This window comes from Gadus morhua, chromosome 14, assembly GCF_902167405.1.
Source record: "Gadus morhua chromosome 14, gadMor3.0, whole genome shotgun sequence".
Taxonomy (NCBI): domain Eukaryota; kingdom Metazoa; phylum Chordata; class Actinopteri; order Gadiformes; family Gadidae; genus Gadus; species Gadus morhua.
In genome coordinates, this window is record NC_044061.1 from 12431516 (window position 1) to 12448776 (window position 17261).

The window sequence follows — 17261 nt, forward strand, 5'->3', positions numbered from 1 at the left end:
GTGGTCTTGCTGAGACTGGCGTCTTCCGCAATGGACAAGGCTGAAACACGCCGGCTCTTTTTCAAGTCCCGCCACTCAGAGGGCCCAGACACCCTGTGCCCTCCACATTCTTGGCACCTCAAATTGTCCCGTGTTTGGAAACAAATCTCTCACTCTTTTTCTGCCTTGTGAGTGAAATAGATCTCAGTATTTCGTCGACGTTATACTTGTCATACTTTCCTATGGCTTACTGAAGCCATCCCACCAAAAAAATAAACATAAGTCCGTACTAGATGACATGGTGCGAGGCAACAAAAATATATGCCTCAACCCCCCCCCCCACCACCCATCCAGCAACCCTTAGGCCCAATCCCATTTCTACCCCTTCCCCTTACCCCTCCCCCTTGTTTTGAAGGGGTAAGGGGAAGGGGTGAAGGGGTAAGGGGAAGGGCTAAAGTGTAAGGGGTAGAAATGGGATTAGGCCCAATCCACTTTTCTACCCCTTACACTTTAGCCCTTCCCCTTACCCCTTCAAAACAAGGGGGAGGGGTAAGGGGAAGGGGTAAGGGGTAGAAAATGGGATTGGGCCTTAATGAAGTAAGTCAATTGCATGGTTTCCCATCTAACTGGGTCTGAAGCACTGGCTGATGGCAGCTTGTTGTTGGATGCCCCCCTTACTCGTAAGAAACTCACCTATGCCCGCGTGCATGCACGCCAGTATATAAATTGCTGAATCAGTGTCAGTGATAGAGTAATGGCATGGGAGCCGTCGTAAATTAGAGCCAGCGATTTCACGGGGCAGACAGTGGCTGTCGTGTCTGAGTGAGCGCCCGCTCCTGAGCTAATGAATACCTTCATCTGGCCTGGCAGTCAGCAGATTGCCCCGCGTTGATGGATACTGTCAACCATGCCGCCACACCACATTTCATTGCACAATAAACACGGTTGTCAAAACCAAACAAAGTGAAATCAATTCATCCTGTACAGTGAGTGCATGCTAAATGAAATTAACGTACTGTGCCGATCGGTGGCGGCCAAAGTAGTGTATTATTCCTGAATTCCTGTTGGCTTAGGGGCGAGCTGACAGGCGAAGAGAAACTCGATGTCCCTGGCAATACAAGAGAACAAAAAGCCAAGTGCAGCGTAATCAAATTAATAACAGAGTGGGTTTGATCATTTGATAATTGTGTAGAGGAATCACGTCAGACCTAACATTTTATAATTGCGTTGATCTGTAGTGTTTTATAGCTAGGAAAATCTGAGATTATTCATTGGCTTCTCGACTCAGACGGTAAGAATAAAATCAGAGACCCAGAGCATACGAAGCCTGACTAAGTAAAGAGCAATGATATTACCATGCATTACTCATTACTTAGCACATGAAGCCTGACTCAGTAATCAGTACCGCATGATATTATCATGTCTGAGTATCATGCGTTACTCATTACTTAGCACATGAAGCCTGACTAAGTAATCAGTAACGCATGATATTATCATGCCATTACTTAGCACATGAAGCCCGACAACGTATGAGTAATGCATGAAAATACCGTGACTCTGAAAAATCACTGCATGAAAAATGTTTTTATCCCCACGACAGCTGTAACTCATTTTTCCCTGAGGCACAACATGACCTTTGTGTCAATAAACTGTGCCTTGTTGAAACTCTATTTCACAAGGTTTAACAACCACGAACAGGTCATGTGTGCTACTTTGTATATTTATTTCAATAAATACAATAAAGAGAAAAATAAAAGAATAATTGAAATGCACCCAATCGACCGACTACTCCTAAATCCATTTTGCCAGACATTACTCAATAAGAATTATTTGTGTTGATCAACTGAAATAATAATAGAGATGAAACCCCAGGTAACGGGTGCCAAGCTTGCAATGGGATGGCCTAATGAGAACGCTTCACATGTGCGTGATGAAATATGCATGAGTCATCCCAAGCTTTCTTTTCCACATTTGACTTCATTAAAGATGTATCGTAGCATATGGAAAGCGTTTTTTTAATCTTATTTTTCATGCCTTGTTTATCAACATGTTTTTGTTTGTTTAAATATTCATAGTGCTTTTATTTAATTCTTTCACATCTAGCATATAAAAGGAAGCAAATGCGGATGCAAACAGAAATCATTATCAGTCAGATGTACAGTTTAATACGGAGAGAGAAACTCTCTTATGCTGATTGTCAATGGCTTGATTGAAAAGCGGCTCTTTGCTCACTCATGTTAACTGTATGCCTGAGTTGTTTTTGTGTTTGTGTGTGTGTGAGTGTGGGTTGTGTGTGTGTGTGTTTGTGTGTGTGTGTGTGTGTGTGCGTGTGTGTGTGTGTGTGTGTGTGTGTGTGTGTGTGTGTGTGTGTGTGTGTGTGTGTGTGTGTTTGTCTGTGTGTGTGTGTGTGTGTGTGTGTGTGTGTGTGTGTGTGTGTGTGTGTGTGTGTGTGTGTGTGTGTGTGTGTGTGTGTGTGTGTGTGTGTGTGTGCGCACTTGCCTTGTGTTTGTGAATATGCGTCCATGCATGCATATATTTAAAAGAAGGAATGTGTCTAAGCTTGACTTGACTTGGATATATGTGTTGAAATGTTCTCTGAAAAAAAGTTGTGTAGAGTTTGGCAGTCAACTCTTCCTGATATTGCCCTATTAAAGTTGGCTTGTGCGTTTGTTTGATTTGTTTAGGACTGTCACATTGCTATAAGCAGGAGAGAGACTGAGACAACATTAAGAACTTGTATTGAAGCCCCTAGTTTGGCTTCATGTCAAGCTGAGGTTGTTCAGCTCCATACTGTGGTCCTCCATCAGTCCTCCTCCAACAGTCTCCCCACAGCATCTTCTCTATGTTAAGGATGCACATATGTCAGATTCGGTAGTAAAAGCGCCCGTGTACGGGACTCCCCGGGTGTATCGGAGGCAAACGCTTGACTTGAAGCTGTGATGACTGTGACGGTGGATAAGGGGGAGACGGAGCGACGGCTCATGTCATGTGATTAATGGTCTTCGTTGTCTCTTCCTCTTCTTGCTCTGGCATTTTCCAGGGCGCAAAGCAGTCAATGGCTCAGCCCATAAAGCACAACCCTATTATTGTTGGCCAACAGGAGGCGCCAGCACCACCGAGGCACGGGTCTACAGGGAGGCCCGAGGGCGTAACACTACCGAGCCCCACATCAAGAGGCCCATGAACGCCTTCATGGTCTGGGCCAAGGACGAGCGGCGCAAGATCCTCCAGGCCTTCCCTGACATGCACAACTCCAACATCAGCAAAATCCTGGGTAACCTTTCCTCATTAGGCCGTTGCTAGTTCATGGAAAAGAAGGACTGCAGTGAACACCAATTATCCAGTAACCTTGAATCAATATGTTCTCACTATGTTCTCTCGTTGTGTATAGCTTCGCTCAAGAGCCACAGATTACTTATGTACATGTCTCGCTCAGTGCCAATGTACACAGGATGCAGAGGACGTCCTCTGTGTAAGGGAACATCTGCACTCTGTTTAAGAGCAGGGGAAGGGATGGTTGGTGGTGGGTTGGAGTGTGTGTTGGTGAGGGGGTCAGGGCTTGTTTGGTGGATAGGGGAGGGGTCTTATCTTACTGGATGCCGTGGATCAAACCACTACGGTGTACAGATGGATTTACAGCACGTCACTGCCGTAAGTGTTTGTCATGAAAAATGACAGAGGCTAAATGCGTCTCGTCCCCCCAGCCCTGAGAGGCCATAGATCAGGGTTATTAAACATACCGGTGCCCACAGCGCCGCATGCTGTAGAGCTAGCTGTGTTTAATACACCGGCCTGTTGTCACCAATCTCCCAGTAGTGTGCACACAAGAGAGAACATGGCCATCACAATGTTACCTCGAACGGGAAAAGGATAATTTGCACTTTTCCAATAGACTGTTTTCTTTTTTATGAAGCCACAAAAGATTCCTATTGAAGCTTTCTTCTTTTCAAATACAATTTAGTTTAATTAAATTTTTCAATTGAAATTGAACATTTGTTTTGCTTGTAGGTTCAAGGTGGAAGTCCATGTCTAACCAGGAAAAACAGCCTTACTATGAGGAACAGGCCCGCCTCAGTAAAATTCACCTAGAGAAGTACCCTAACTACAAGTACAAGCCCCGACCCAAGCGGACCTGCATTATCGACGGTAAGAAGCTCCGCATTGGCGAGTACAAGCAGATGATGCGCTCACGACGACAAGAAATGAGGCAGTTCTTCACTGTGGGGTAGGTGCACAGTTACTGTCCTATAAACAGTGACTCATAAACACATATCAATGATTCCATGAACATATGACGTTATTTTAAAAATATGTAAATGTCTAGGTGTGTGTGAGTTTAGTTTGATAAAGTTAAATGTAAACGTCAACTTTTTATACATAACATGTTGTGTGAACTTGAATGTTTATAATGCGAGGGCTGTAGTGAAGACAGATAGAGACTTGATTACAGGACATTAAGCCTAAGAACAGCTGTCTAGACCTACACGGTGAATTGTTTAATTTACTGCCGTGCGGCCGGCCAGGAGAAGCTTCTCCAGGTGCTGTTCCTGTGTCAGTCGTAAGCTGCACGCTGGCTGGATTTTCAATCATCCAGTACAACAGCAGAACAGAAACAGTGGCTTTATGTCGCCAATAAACTATTACAATATGAAAAAAAATGGTCTAAACAGGAGCTGTCAGGAGACTTTCTCTTTTCCCAAATTATTTCCACAGAGCTAGTGAAAGCTAAATTCTACATTCCAAGTTTAAGTGCCTGAGACCAGAGTGTGTTTTGGTTGGCCTCAAACTGCATTTGTTTGTTCGGCATTCTCTTTAGTTCCTATCTAGGGATTCTTTTATTTTTTGTGTAAAAGTAAATCATTGTTTTCTTAGATTGTAGACTTAATTCCCCCTTTTTTCCCCCCCATTTCCTTCTTTGTCCCCTCCAATTGATCTCTCTCTCTCTCTCTCTCGCCCGCTCTCTCTCTCTCTCGCCCGCTCTCTCTCTCTCTCTCTCTCTCTCTCTCTCTCTCTCTCTCTCTCTCTCTCTCTCTCTCTCTCTCTCTCTCTCCCCCTCTCTCTCTCTCTCTCTCTCTCTCTCTCTCTCTCTCTCTCTCTCTCTCTCTCTCTCTCTCTCTCCCTCCCTCCACCCGTGCAGTCAGCAGGCGCAGATCCCCATCAGCACCAGTGCGGGTGTTGTCTACCCCGGGGCCATAACCATGGCGACCACCACACCCTCCCCTCAGATGACCTCCGAGTGCTCAAGCGCGTCGGCCAGTCCCGAGCCCCCCCTCCCCGTCATCCAGAGCACCTTCAACATGAAGCTTGAGCCCAGCCCTCTGCTGGTGAACAGCAGCAGCGAGCGCCCCAACGGCGTGGAGGAGATGGACCTGTACGAGGACTTTGAGGAGGAGCCCAAGTCGGACTATAGCAGCGAGAACGAGGTGCCGGAGCCCGTCAGCGCCACCTAAGGCGCCGCTCACAGCAAAACGAACACCAATCAGAACCATTGGGGATGGGCGTACCGGACGCACTCGCAACACACCACAAAACTCATCCGAAAAGCGGATTGGCCCGGGGAGCCCAGAGACTGATCTGAAGGGAGGAGGGGAGGAGGGGAGGAGGGGGGCGAGAAAATGAAAAAAAAAACATTGAGTTCAAAGTAAATAGATGACTTAAGAAAAAAAAGAGAAACTCTCTTAATGATGTATCCTCCACGAGCCAGCATGCGGACGTGGCTTCATGAGATCAACACATATTGGGTCTTAAGTGTTTTCTACAGTGTGTGTAAAGCAGTTTGGTTGTAGTTTGTTTTTTCTTTTTTTTTATCTCGCTGTTCATTTGTATGTCGTTATCATGGACATTTACACAATTGGGTTTGAGCGTACCATTGGAATTGAAATTTAGTATTTGATATAAATCTGTTATTCTTAAAGTAATTTACCTTTTTCACATCAGTTTGATGCTTATGATATGTTACATTACTGTTTGTGATGGGAAATCTGTTCTCACTCAGGTATGCTGTGACAGGAACCAGCTTTTGAATGTTTTCAATCTGAATTTAAGTATAGGCATACTATTCCATTCTTAAGGAGTTATACAACAATGGAATTATTATTATTATTATAATTATACAAACTGTACCATTTTGTGCAGAAGTGCCAAACATTTATAATTTTCTCCTTAAAACCTTTCAAGATCTTTGAGAGAGGCCGCATGAGTCTTAGACAATCTCTTGACCTCTTAGTGCAGCTTCAGTCTTTCTTCCTTTTTCGTTTATCCAAGCAGGAAATACAACGTAAAAACAAATAGAACTCAGGAACTTTAAAGCGGGCGTAGCAAGTGATATGGCGTCTTGGTGATGCGGTGACTTGCAATGCTGCTTCCTGGGAGCCCATAATGCAGTGATCATCAGCCCTGACCCACCCCCTCCAATGTCTCCTGTAGAGCAGTTAAGTCTTGTGCCGCCGCATCAGCCTCTTGTTTCTAGCTCTCCAATCTAGTCTTACTCACTAAGTTCTTAATCAGAATGACTGTAATCAGGCCAGGACGCTAAAGGGCCAAACGCATCCAATCTCCCCGTTTGGACCAGCAGCAAAAGGCAGCTTTGGGAGCATTACAATCTCAAAGTGATGTTGTACATTGTGACTCCACACTGCATTCTGTTAAACACTTGAGCCCCATTTGGAGGACATGTTTAAAGTCTTTGGTCTTAAACTTTTTTTTTTCCTCCTACAATCCAGTCTTTAGAGACATTGTAAATCTTAAATTGACACTAAGAAGTCTTAAGGAAAGGTTTGGTTATCTTGTTGATGCTTTCAGTTGATTACAGCAGCAGTCTTGGGCTGGTTTATTCCCGGAACCAGACAAGGTCAAATGTACCACACACACACCATGGCTACTGTATAAACTAACGCGTGACGTTTATTGTTATGCATTTCTCTGCATCTGCATATTTCTTTACATAGCATTTCTCCTCAACAGACTTTCCCTCGCTAGATTGAAGCATGTTGTGCTGCTCGTCGAACGACGACACTTTGGAAGGGCACTTATCTTTTGCATTTAATGCACGAGTACACAGCTAACAAAATAGGAGTCCGCCTTCGGGAGCTTGCTCTCGGCTAAACCCAGCTCCAGCGGTGGCAGAGGCTTTTTCTAGCAAGACCTCCCTCCCGCTTTGCGGGGGTAGAGGGGTCTAAGTGTCCCCCCCACATCCCCCGTCCCCGCGCCCCGTTGCCTGCCCCGCGTCCAACCCTAAAACACCCAGGGGTGCGCCATCTGGCTCCGGGCAAGGGGTGGGGGGGTCAGGCGGAGGTGCTTACCAGGAGGAATAGGCGGGAGGGGGGGGAACAATAAATATAGGATGTGCATCGCTCATTGTGTTCCCTCCATCAAAGTGTGTGAGCAGGAAGGCCTCAACAGGGGCCGCCACGCTGGCCCAGTCACCAGGCGCTGGTGAGCAGATGGAACAAGTACATCAAGCTGTGGGGGATTATTGAAATGAGTGACGAGTGGCAATCATCTCAAATACTGCATTATTAATGCATGGTTCCAGCTATTCTCCTTTTGCCCTTGAACCTGTCGACCTAAAGTAGGAGCCTAGAGTTTCGTAAGAGACCCAGATAGTCTCTGGCTCTTACTGGGCAGGATCTCCACTGTTGGTCACTGCATCACTCGCTTAGATTGAATTGGTACAAATTGATGTATATATATATAGTATGTGAAAGAAATTCAAAGCTGGCTGTTATGGCATTGTCTCCGCCATTAAACGCATTCATCCACGTCAGTTTGTAAGTTTGAAACACCTCACTGTTCATTTTTAGTTTTGTTTCCATTCTTTTTCTTTATTGTGTTGCTCTTGTTTTGAGGCACAGCACATGCTTCTAGGATAGCTAACCCACAAAGAAACTTGTAAAGGATTTCCCTCCAGGTCGACCCGTCTGGTGTTTTTAAGCTGTTACTCCTGTTTGCTGGTGGATTAACTAATTTGTATGTGATTGTAAATATTTTCATGACCATGCCAATCCGATTCAGTGGGCTGGTAGTGAAAACGGACTCTCGATGGAACTGAAACTTGACTGTGCTATGTAGCAAAAAAAAAAAAAGAACAAAAAAAAGAAAATTATGACAACAAAGAACTCATATCTCTTGAGGAGATGCTGTTTCATAAGTGTTAACAAGCACTGGATATAAATTGTATTTTTATCAATTCTGAGTAATGTGAAGCTGTTTGCTGAGTAAAAAAGAAAATACCATTTCCGCATTTGAACTCAAGTGTGTCTTGTCAGACACCTGATTCAAGTCTTCAAATATTTTTCTGTCTGCTTATTTTGTTTATTTATGCAAAGATCCATGTGATGATTGAACATTTTGTTTAAGCTTCAGGTCAGGGCTGCCTAGGAAGAGAGTCAACAGAGAGAAAGAGAGAGATAGAGGGAGAGAAATTCAACATCCTACATGCATAGCAAATGGTTAGAAATACATTAGAGGTCAGAAGTCCATTGTATATTGTCTGTCGCGTGTATTCATGTTTTAATATATTTATTAGCCACTATTGGCTCTAAAATTGTTGGTTAACCATTAGTCAACAAATGGACAATCAAATCGACAGAATTAAAACTCACCGATTAGACTGCAGAACAAAAAGCATTTCAATATATTTGCCAACTCGTTAGGCGTTTATTGTAAATATAACATTGGAAATAGATTTTATTTTTTTCCCATGGGTACTTAATGAAGTATAAGTTATGTATTTGATCATTTTGTTTTTACTTTTTTGTATGTGCATGTATGTCTTTAAGCCTGACAAGTCACTGTACCTCACGTAGATGCTGAATATTTCTCCCAGGAGAGCAGGACCTTAGATAGTGATGTTTTGATAATCTTCCCAATTTAAAGACAAATCAATGAAAAAATAAATCAGTATTTACAATCGAAATCTTTTTGATATGACAAGTAAAGTTATCAAAAATAAGGTACTACAAACACTTAACAAAAGTGAGTTATTTCAACCACGGCATTCATATAATGTATAATCCAACTTGTGTTTTGGCTAAGTAAAGCACTCATTTGAAGAGGATTTTTTTGAGGAGCAATACTAATACAAATAATAATAAACATGCATGTATTTGGCTTGCATTTACACAGTATAGGAATGAACAAAAGTTGTTTTTTTATGAACATTTCTTTGTTGAAAACACAACTGACATTCTTGTAGTTTTTTTACAAGTTGGGAGTGTGCAAGTATTTATTAGTTTTTAACATGGAATAATGCAGTCACCCGAGTGCATTCTTACTCTATATTCTCTTTGCCATTTTTATATGTTGCTAATTTTAATGAACTTGTTCTTGTAGACTACCCAGCCATCAGCAGTTTAGCTCCATACAACCCCTTTATCAATCTAACTATAAGAGATGCCGTTGCATTTGATTCAAAACTGAAGACTTGTAATGCTGTTTCAACATTACTTACTGTACATTTTGTTTTTGCCTGTCTGAACTCTGTGATGTATATGGTGGGGATTATTCTCTCTAATTAAGTTAATCAGCACAATTCACTGATATGCTGGACAGAGATGCTAGCTGGCGTTCTTACGTGTATCAATGGTTCAGGACAGCATTTCTAGTTGTCTTTACAGAACTTTGCTTTTGAGCTTATTTTGTCTTAAGCAACACTGTGTGGCTCTTTGAGTATTGGGGCCGTTCATTTGAGATTGCTGGCAGCCTGGTACAGTTCTGTGCATAGAATCCCTTATCCTGGCAGGTACCTAGACCCATGTCAAGTATTGTTTGGGTGTTATTAGAGTAAATGAAATACATAGTGTCTGTTGCTGCTTTGAAAAAAAAATATTTCTGAATATGTAAATAGTTTATCATAATATCTTGTACAGTCCAGTGTAAAGTTTTTAATTCAACCTAAAACGGTTGCCATTACATTTCTGTTCACATTCTCCTTTATACAGTACACAAAAATCAATTATTTGCTAAGGATGTTATTGTTAAAAGGAAAAAAAAGACAATGGTACTAAACTATTTTACGTTTTTTGTTTTTGATTTTTTTGCTTGGCTTCAAAGTGTAAACCAGCAAGTCTTTGGTTTCCATGTGCAGTATTGACGTGAGGTAAAATTAATTCAACAGTGGTGTTTTTGGGGAACAATCCCCTCTTGCTTTGGTAGTATTAAAACACTATTTGAAACGAATTCAAACCGGAAGAGTGACACGTTGGGGCTTCGGGGGAGGGGGGTATGTCGCACCTTGGAAATGTGTTCAAATGTTTAGATGGTCCTCCCTACAGGATGCATTTAGGCAAATTATAATGTAACACCATTTTCTGTATGTAATTAGTCCATTGACGTAAAAAGGCAGTCATGCGCTGTATAACTGCCTGTTTGAGATCATTTACCTCAAGAACTTTCTCCTTTTCTGTAAACGAGTAAAAAACATTGTGTGACAAAAAAACATCTCACCATCACTCCATCTTTTGTACTGCTGTTGACACTTACAAATTAAAGAGACATTTTGTTTTAAAGTTTGAATGTTTTTTTTTGTCACTATCACTATACTCGAATGAGTTGCTCAAGTAGATCGGCCAGAAGCATTTACAGGAAGTAGTTGACATATACCTGCGCCAATAAGTGGCATTCCCATTGGTCATATATAAATAGCATGATATTAAGAGCAGTTGGAAAATGTATCTTGAAGGGTGTCCTTAGCCTTTCAACACAATTAAATGGAGTCAAAACAGGCTGTGGTTAAACTACACAAAAGGATGCATTTGATGGTGAGGAATTGAATGCTAGGCAAAATGGGTGAAATATTGCTGAACATTATTGCTAATAACTATTTTATTGTAATGATTATCAAAACATTTGATCTGTTAGTGAGACAATGAAGTTATGGAATGGTGAAAAACTTTTACCTCAACACAAATTTCTTTAACTAGGCTATAACACTAATTTGGTAATCATAAGCCCAAAATCTATTTGAGGTCATTTTCATTTTACACAAGCTTTATAATTTGATAAATTAAATGTAAGTATAACCTGTTTTTCCAGCTGATGGTGAACAGCGCCTCCTGAGAGTATCTCTGGCTTCCCCATTAAAATAGGATTTCCGTTTTTCTATTCTGTCTATCCCCTAAACCCCATCCCCATTTACGAGCGTCTGTATGCAGATTGAAATGCATTATTTTTAGACATTAAATCATGTATACCTGACGTAGAAATGTCTTTCTGCTATACACATTAAAATCTGATTTACATCCCCCTCGCTAAAACACAGACTGTCACTGCCCTTCCTCAGATAATATTTACGCCCTTGTCAGTAAACACAGACGTACGTCTTGAAAATTCATTTCAGACAATTACCAGAAAATCTAAACCATATTATCATGAGAGATTATCTAAGATAATTACTTTGTGGGGATGTCCCCACACATTTTTAAGTAATTATACTCAACAGTAAACAATGCCAAAAAGCTTTCCCCATTTTCACATAGGAGGTAGGGAGTGTGCAACACTGGAAACAGCCATGTATCTATCGTTGCTCCGGTCAAAAGAAACATAGGCAGTTGAAGAGATTTAACATCAAAGAGGTGTTTGACTTAAGCCCCAGCCCCAAAGCGATGTCAGGCATTTTATAATTGCATTGTAGTTCGGCTGTAAGAACAATCACCACATGCAATTCCCCTGGGGATCCTTGACCTGATGAAAGTGTACATTCAGAGGTCAGGGCCCAGTGTGCGGGTGTGTTTGTGTGTGCGTGTGTGTGTGTGTGTGCGCACGTGCATGCATTTTTGTGTGTCTGTGTTTGCATGCGTGAGTATGTGTGTGTGTGTGTGTGTGTGTGTGTGTGTGTGTGTGTGTGTGTGTGTGTGTGTGTGTGTGTGTGCGTGCATGGGTGCGGTCGTGAGTGTGTGTGTGTGTGTGTGTGTGTGTGTTTGTGTCAGAGCAGTGAGGGAGCCGGAGCCAGAGGTCAGGCTGAGAGTTATAAGCCTGGTCTATGTCCATCATCCCAGCCTGGAACGCTGCCATCTGTTGCTCATTATCTTCATTACTTCTCTGTGTCCCACACTGGGTTCAATTGAATGTTTGCCTTAGTATATTTTTCAATCCAGTTACAAATCCAGTTACAATTCAGCATATATTAGCCATTTGCACAGCATTCTGATGTTAATCAATGATGGGAGGAACAAACATGTAAAATCAGAAGCGATGAGAGCAGCATTCTATTGCAACATGTTAGGAATATAAATCTTACATGGAGAGACGTTTGAGAAAACAACATAAAAGTATTTTTTTTTCTGTGCAACAAATTGAATAACTGGACTGTATTCTGTCCTCTCTAGCTCCTATATAACGATACCGATTGGGCCTTGGCGTTTCTAACGGATGCCCATGTCAGCTCCCTGTAGCAGGAACACCCAGCGGTAAATGGAAAATTAGACGTATACCTAGTGACAATAAATCTCATGGTAATCTCCCACGCCCCGTCTGCAACTAATGGCAGCCTTGTGCGTCGCCATGTATTTGTATTTGCATTATTGTGTGTGGGCAGGGTGTACAAAAAATTAAATGCTGCAGAGGTGGTTGACATTTTAATCTTGAGTGAGTGACAATAATTCTCATTTCCTTTGGCGGATACACTTTTTCTCTCTCTCTCTCTCTCTCTCTCTCTCTCCCCCTCTCCCTCTCCTCCGTGTGTTTATGAATGTGTGTTCCAGATGGGGGCTGCAGTGTGATTGGGGAGCCAGTGAGGTATGGTGTATTACACCACTGTTTCTAAGTGACCCATTTGCCTCAACTGTCACCACAGCACAAAGATGTGGTTCTTTGGATCATAATGAATACCACCGCGTTGTCGCGGCTATGCTAGGCCTAGGGCAGCGATCGTGTGACTCTGAAGACTAAATGCTGCAGGGAAGATGAGCGTTGAGGGGCATATGGAACAATATTTTACTGTCCAGCGCTGCCACCACTGATCCCCGGCTCCCCCAAGAACAGCTGCTATGTCTCTGACTTGCTTATTAGATTTGACTCATGGCTCTATTATAAGGCCTCTGGCACAGGTAATGAAATGGCTGATATAAAAACAGTACAACATTTTTTTCCAGTATTTGGCATGCAGCACTCAGCCTTATGTTTTTTCCTCTTTTTTTTACCACGTGTGGGTGTTTTTTATTGTATATACCATACATAAATGGTGAATTATGAATGAATGTGTCTCAGTGTTTGTAATTCCTTTTTCCAAATGAATAGAAAACCATCCTCCTCTAGACTCGACTACATCCCTGGAAGACTGTGCCTGCAGTTAATACGTATGAATGGTGGCAGAACCACAAAACAAGGAGAGAAAGCGTAAATGCTGCGGCGGCAATCCAAGATCTCCATTTCCACCTCGAGTCGTCGGACCTGTATCCATGTCTGAGAGAACGGTACAGCCCCTCAGCTGTGCTTTAATCCTTGGAGGTGAAGGACTTAAGAATTCTTGCTAATTTCACAGATGGTTTAAAATAGATTAGCATGGAGGAGCTGCTCCCAGAGAAGAGCTGACCCACCAGGCTTCCTGCACAGCTGCCAAGTACCCTGTGCCTGATGCTCCGGTGTGCCTTCCAAAAGTCCTGCAAGGTTAAACTCAAACTTAAGCACCACCAAACAACATCCTTCTTGTGCTCCCTATCACCATTCCTTCACCTACTTTTCATCTCTCGTTATTTTTGTTTGGGATAATGTACAAATGTTATCTCAATAAATGGAACCACTTTATGCACACTTTAGATTCCATTTTTGATCATTTATTCATTATTGTGAGCCTAGCTGAAATTCTGAATAGATTTTTTGTAAGAGTCATGATGTTACAGGCTAGTGCCAAAAAGTCGAGATTCTCCAGCTATTCTAAATATTTTGTGATTCAACATTTTCCTCAATTGGTTGCATTGGAGACACTACACAATATGAGCTGATGGGCTTGAGAAAGCAAGCTACCCATCACCTTTCTCCACCCAACACAAAGCCCTTGGAATCACAACAGACTTCACAGTTTAGTCAATCTGCCCATTTGGCCAACAAAGGTCACATAGCTTGCATTATTTCAATGCTCCCCCATCAGCCACTTAATTCAATGCATCCAAAAGCCATGTTGTTTTCTTCTGCCGAATAAAGGGGTGGATGAGGCTCTGTGCGGAGTGTTTTGTATATGCCAAGACTGCTGCTAGAGAAGGGGCAATGTCCGAGACATGCAGACACGACTCTGGCCTAGCTGAAAGGGCCCAGCTTGGAGTTAATGGGGAAACACAATGGGATTTCATGAAAAACTCGTCATGGTTTTGTTGGACTTGTCATTCTTTGGTGCATAGCTGTGTGGAAAGCCTAGGAACCATCTGAATGTTATTTGTGCTTTTCTTGAACCATATTTGGGCCAAGTCTCACAAAGCCCTTGTGAGAAGGCTGAAACAATACAGGGCCGCTTTGAGAAGTAGCCTAGACCTTCGCTCCAGCCAAGCAGTCTTGGACCCGCTCCTTTCAAAGGGCTTGTTTCAATGGGCTGACATCACAGCACAGCTGTCACTTTCTTTCAGCAACGCTTAGAACAATGGAACAATGTATGTATATGTATATTTGTATATAAATATATATAAATATTCATATATATTATTTATTTTTTCAATAAATCTTAACCTATTTTAAATGTAGTGGAAATAAAGGTGGAGGGAGCAATATTTTTTAAAGAGTTATTTTTAGATTTTTTATGCTCTATTATAGAGTGAGATAAAGAGGAAGGCATGTGAGATTGAGGGGAGGATATGCAGCAAATGACCACAGGCAGGATTTGAACCCGGGGTCGCTCTGTTCAGGACTGTGCCTATTTGGTGCCCCTGGGAACAATATTGTCCCAGCTATGATGGAAAATCACAGTCTTGTAGCAGAGAGCATTGTTTTAAATGGAAAACTGGATTTGTAATTAATCCAATTAATGAAATTGCAAAAATAACTAACATTTAAATCTAAGTCTATATCTGTTAAATAATTAGGATGTGTTCCCTTAAATGTGAAAATACATTGCATCTATATAGCTTATCTGTTCAGGTTTTCCTTTTATAAATTAATCACTTGCAATGTTGGCATAAATTAACTTTTGAAAATACACATGGGAAAATATTTCAGAAAAAGTAATTTTACATACAGTTTCACATCATCGCCTCTCCTCTATACATTTATCTCCCCAAGCATTTGACTGTATTTCTTTGGGGAAGAATAAATGCATGATGGTTATTTAAAAGCATCTCATCTCGCCTAAGCTTTTTGAAGAATTTAACAAAATAATGGCTTCTATCCTGGTATATGTGTTATTATCTCAAAGCCATCACTCAGTTCTCTCATGCATATGTCAATTACTCAGCCACACCTTTATGAATATGTAAATGGCAGCAGAATGCCTCATTAATTAGTAATTCATGCATTTTTCACAAGCCAGATACTGATGAATTATCATCGAGAAGTTATGAAAACAGGATTCATCATCACGTTCCCAGTATTTACATCTGTGTGTAGAGCGAGACATTTCAGCTGTGCAGCTTACAGATGTACCGTCGTTGCACTGTGCTCTTCTGTAATAGGAACGGAAATTCGACATGGAATCACCCAGCGCTTGCTCATTCTTTCATCCTTTCTTTCTTTCTTTCTTTCTTTCTCTGCTTTAAAAACTGCTTATAGATTTAATTGGGAATGCAGATGCTGTGTAGAAGTAAGAAGCAGATGGTCATTTTGTCAAATTTCTTTCTTACTATCTTCATCTTAATATTATTTGCTATTTTTTTCTATCTTTTGATAGGCTGGCTGGATGTTGATATGAAGATGAGGTCTCCATGGCCACTTGATGTTCGCCTGTCACAACATGCATTCTAAACCATTACAAACAGGTGCACTGTACATCAATGGACCCTGTACTTAACTTGTGGCATTGCCATTTGCTACCGTATTTTCTCCCTGCCTTCTAATTAGTGGTGAAGCACATGTACAGGGAAGATCTATTGTTTACCCTGACATTGGTGTGCCAAGAGACTCTAAAACCAAAAAAGTTGCAAAAGAGTAATCGTTAGCCCTATAGAATAAGTTCAACTTTGAATGATTAACTTGGTTTTACTGAATTGTGACTTCATAGTGAATTCATCATCTATAGAGCATTGTTCCTTCATCAATATCATGAGTAAGCAATTAAATTCACACAATCATTTAAAAAGCTATGTACAATGTTTTAGAGCCTAAACAAAGTTGGATTGGTTCATAACCATGGTGATCACTGGATTATGAAATGCTTACTAATGGATAATCATGTAGATGCAATGCTTTATAAAATATAACCCCAACCCTTTAATTCAATGTTTACTACAACTTTATTAATGCCTAAAAGTAGTTATTCTAAAGTTCTACCCAGAAAACAAATGCCTTTGCCTGTGCTTGACATCACTCCAGACTATCCACCCATGAGGTCTCTCTCTCTCTCTGGACTTTGTTGGAGAAGATGCTGTATGTCATTCAATGCTGTAAATGTGCTCTTAAGAAGTTGTTTATGTTTTGCTAGTACTCTTTCCTTTCGCTCCAACTTTGGTCGCCCTATTTGTGTCAATCACCTCATTAAATGTAGGCCTACTTGGTTGTTATGTTCATTCCATAACCCCCCTAGAGTGAAACATTGTGATGCTACTATGATGCTTAAAACCAAATCGCAATCCAAACATCAGTATTTGTTCATTTAGCAGAAGCAAAAGCAAAAACAGTCACACTTGCCAAATACTCGAAAGGGGGTAGGAGGAAGTAAAAAACGAATCTACTCCTACTCCTTAACAGATCAATTTAGCCTGGATAGTTAATATTATTGGTCAATGTGCCCGTAAAAGGGAAGTCTGGGGCCCCCTGCTTGAGCTGCTCCCCCCGCGACCCGACCCCGGATAAGCGGACGAAGATGAGATGAGTTAATATTACATTATTAACATTTGCGTATATATAATAAAAATAGGGTTAGGGTAATATAACTATAATAACCATATTTACTCAGTTCTATCAAATAACTTATGAATAGTAACTTATTATATATTATATTATATATATGTTATGAATAACCATATATAGATATTATAAATGTCCATATATAAGTAAATATTATAAAAATAAATATCATAAATACAAAATACAAATAAAGCTGCGAGCATCAATGTGGGGGTCAAGCAGAATAGGACTCCATGAACTAATTTTGCTGGACAGACATAATCGGTTAGGTGGCTACATGATGACCGTCTCAGTAATTT

At 41.3% G+C, this 17261-nt stretch overlaps 1 protein-coding gene across 9 annotated transcripts in view; it reads left to right on the forward strand.

Annotated features, from left to right (window-relative positions):
* The window catches only part of sox6 (SRY-box transcription factor 6), a 138335-nt gene extending 127845 nt beyond the window's left edge, over positions 1–10490 (forward strand). For 6 of the 9 annotated variants that reach the window (XM_030376198.1, XM_030376196.1, XM_030376200.1 and 3 more), the window contains 3 exons: positions 3020–3253; positions 3988–4204; positions 5117–10490. In XM_030376198.1, the coding sequence (XP_030232058.1) occupies positions 3020–3253; positions 3988–4204; positions 5117–5429 (764 nt within the window). In that variant the 3' untranslated portion in view covers positions 5430–10490. The remainder of the gene's footprint in view (positions 1–3019; positions 3254–3987; positions 4205–5116) is intronic. The other 3 variants (XM_030376202.1, XM_030376203.1, XM_030376204.1) reach the window with 2 other exon arrangements.
* The last annotated feature ends 6771 nt before the right edge of the window (positions 10491–17261 follow it).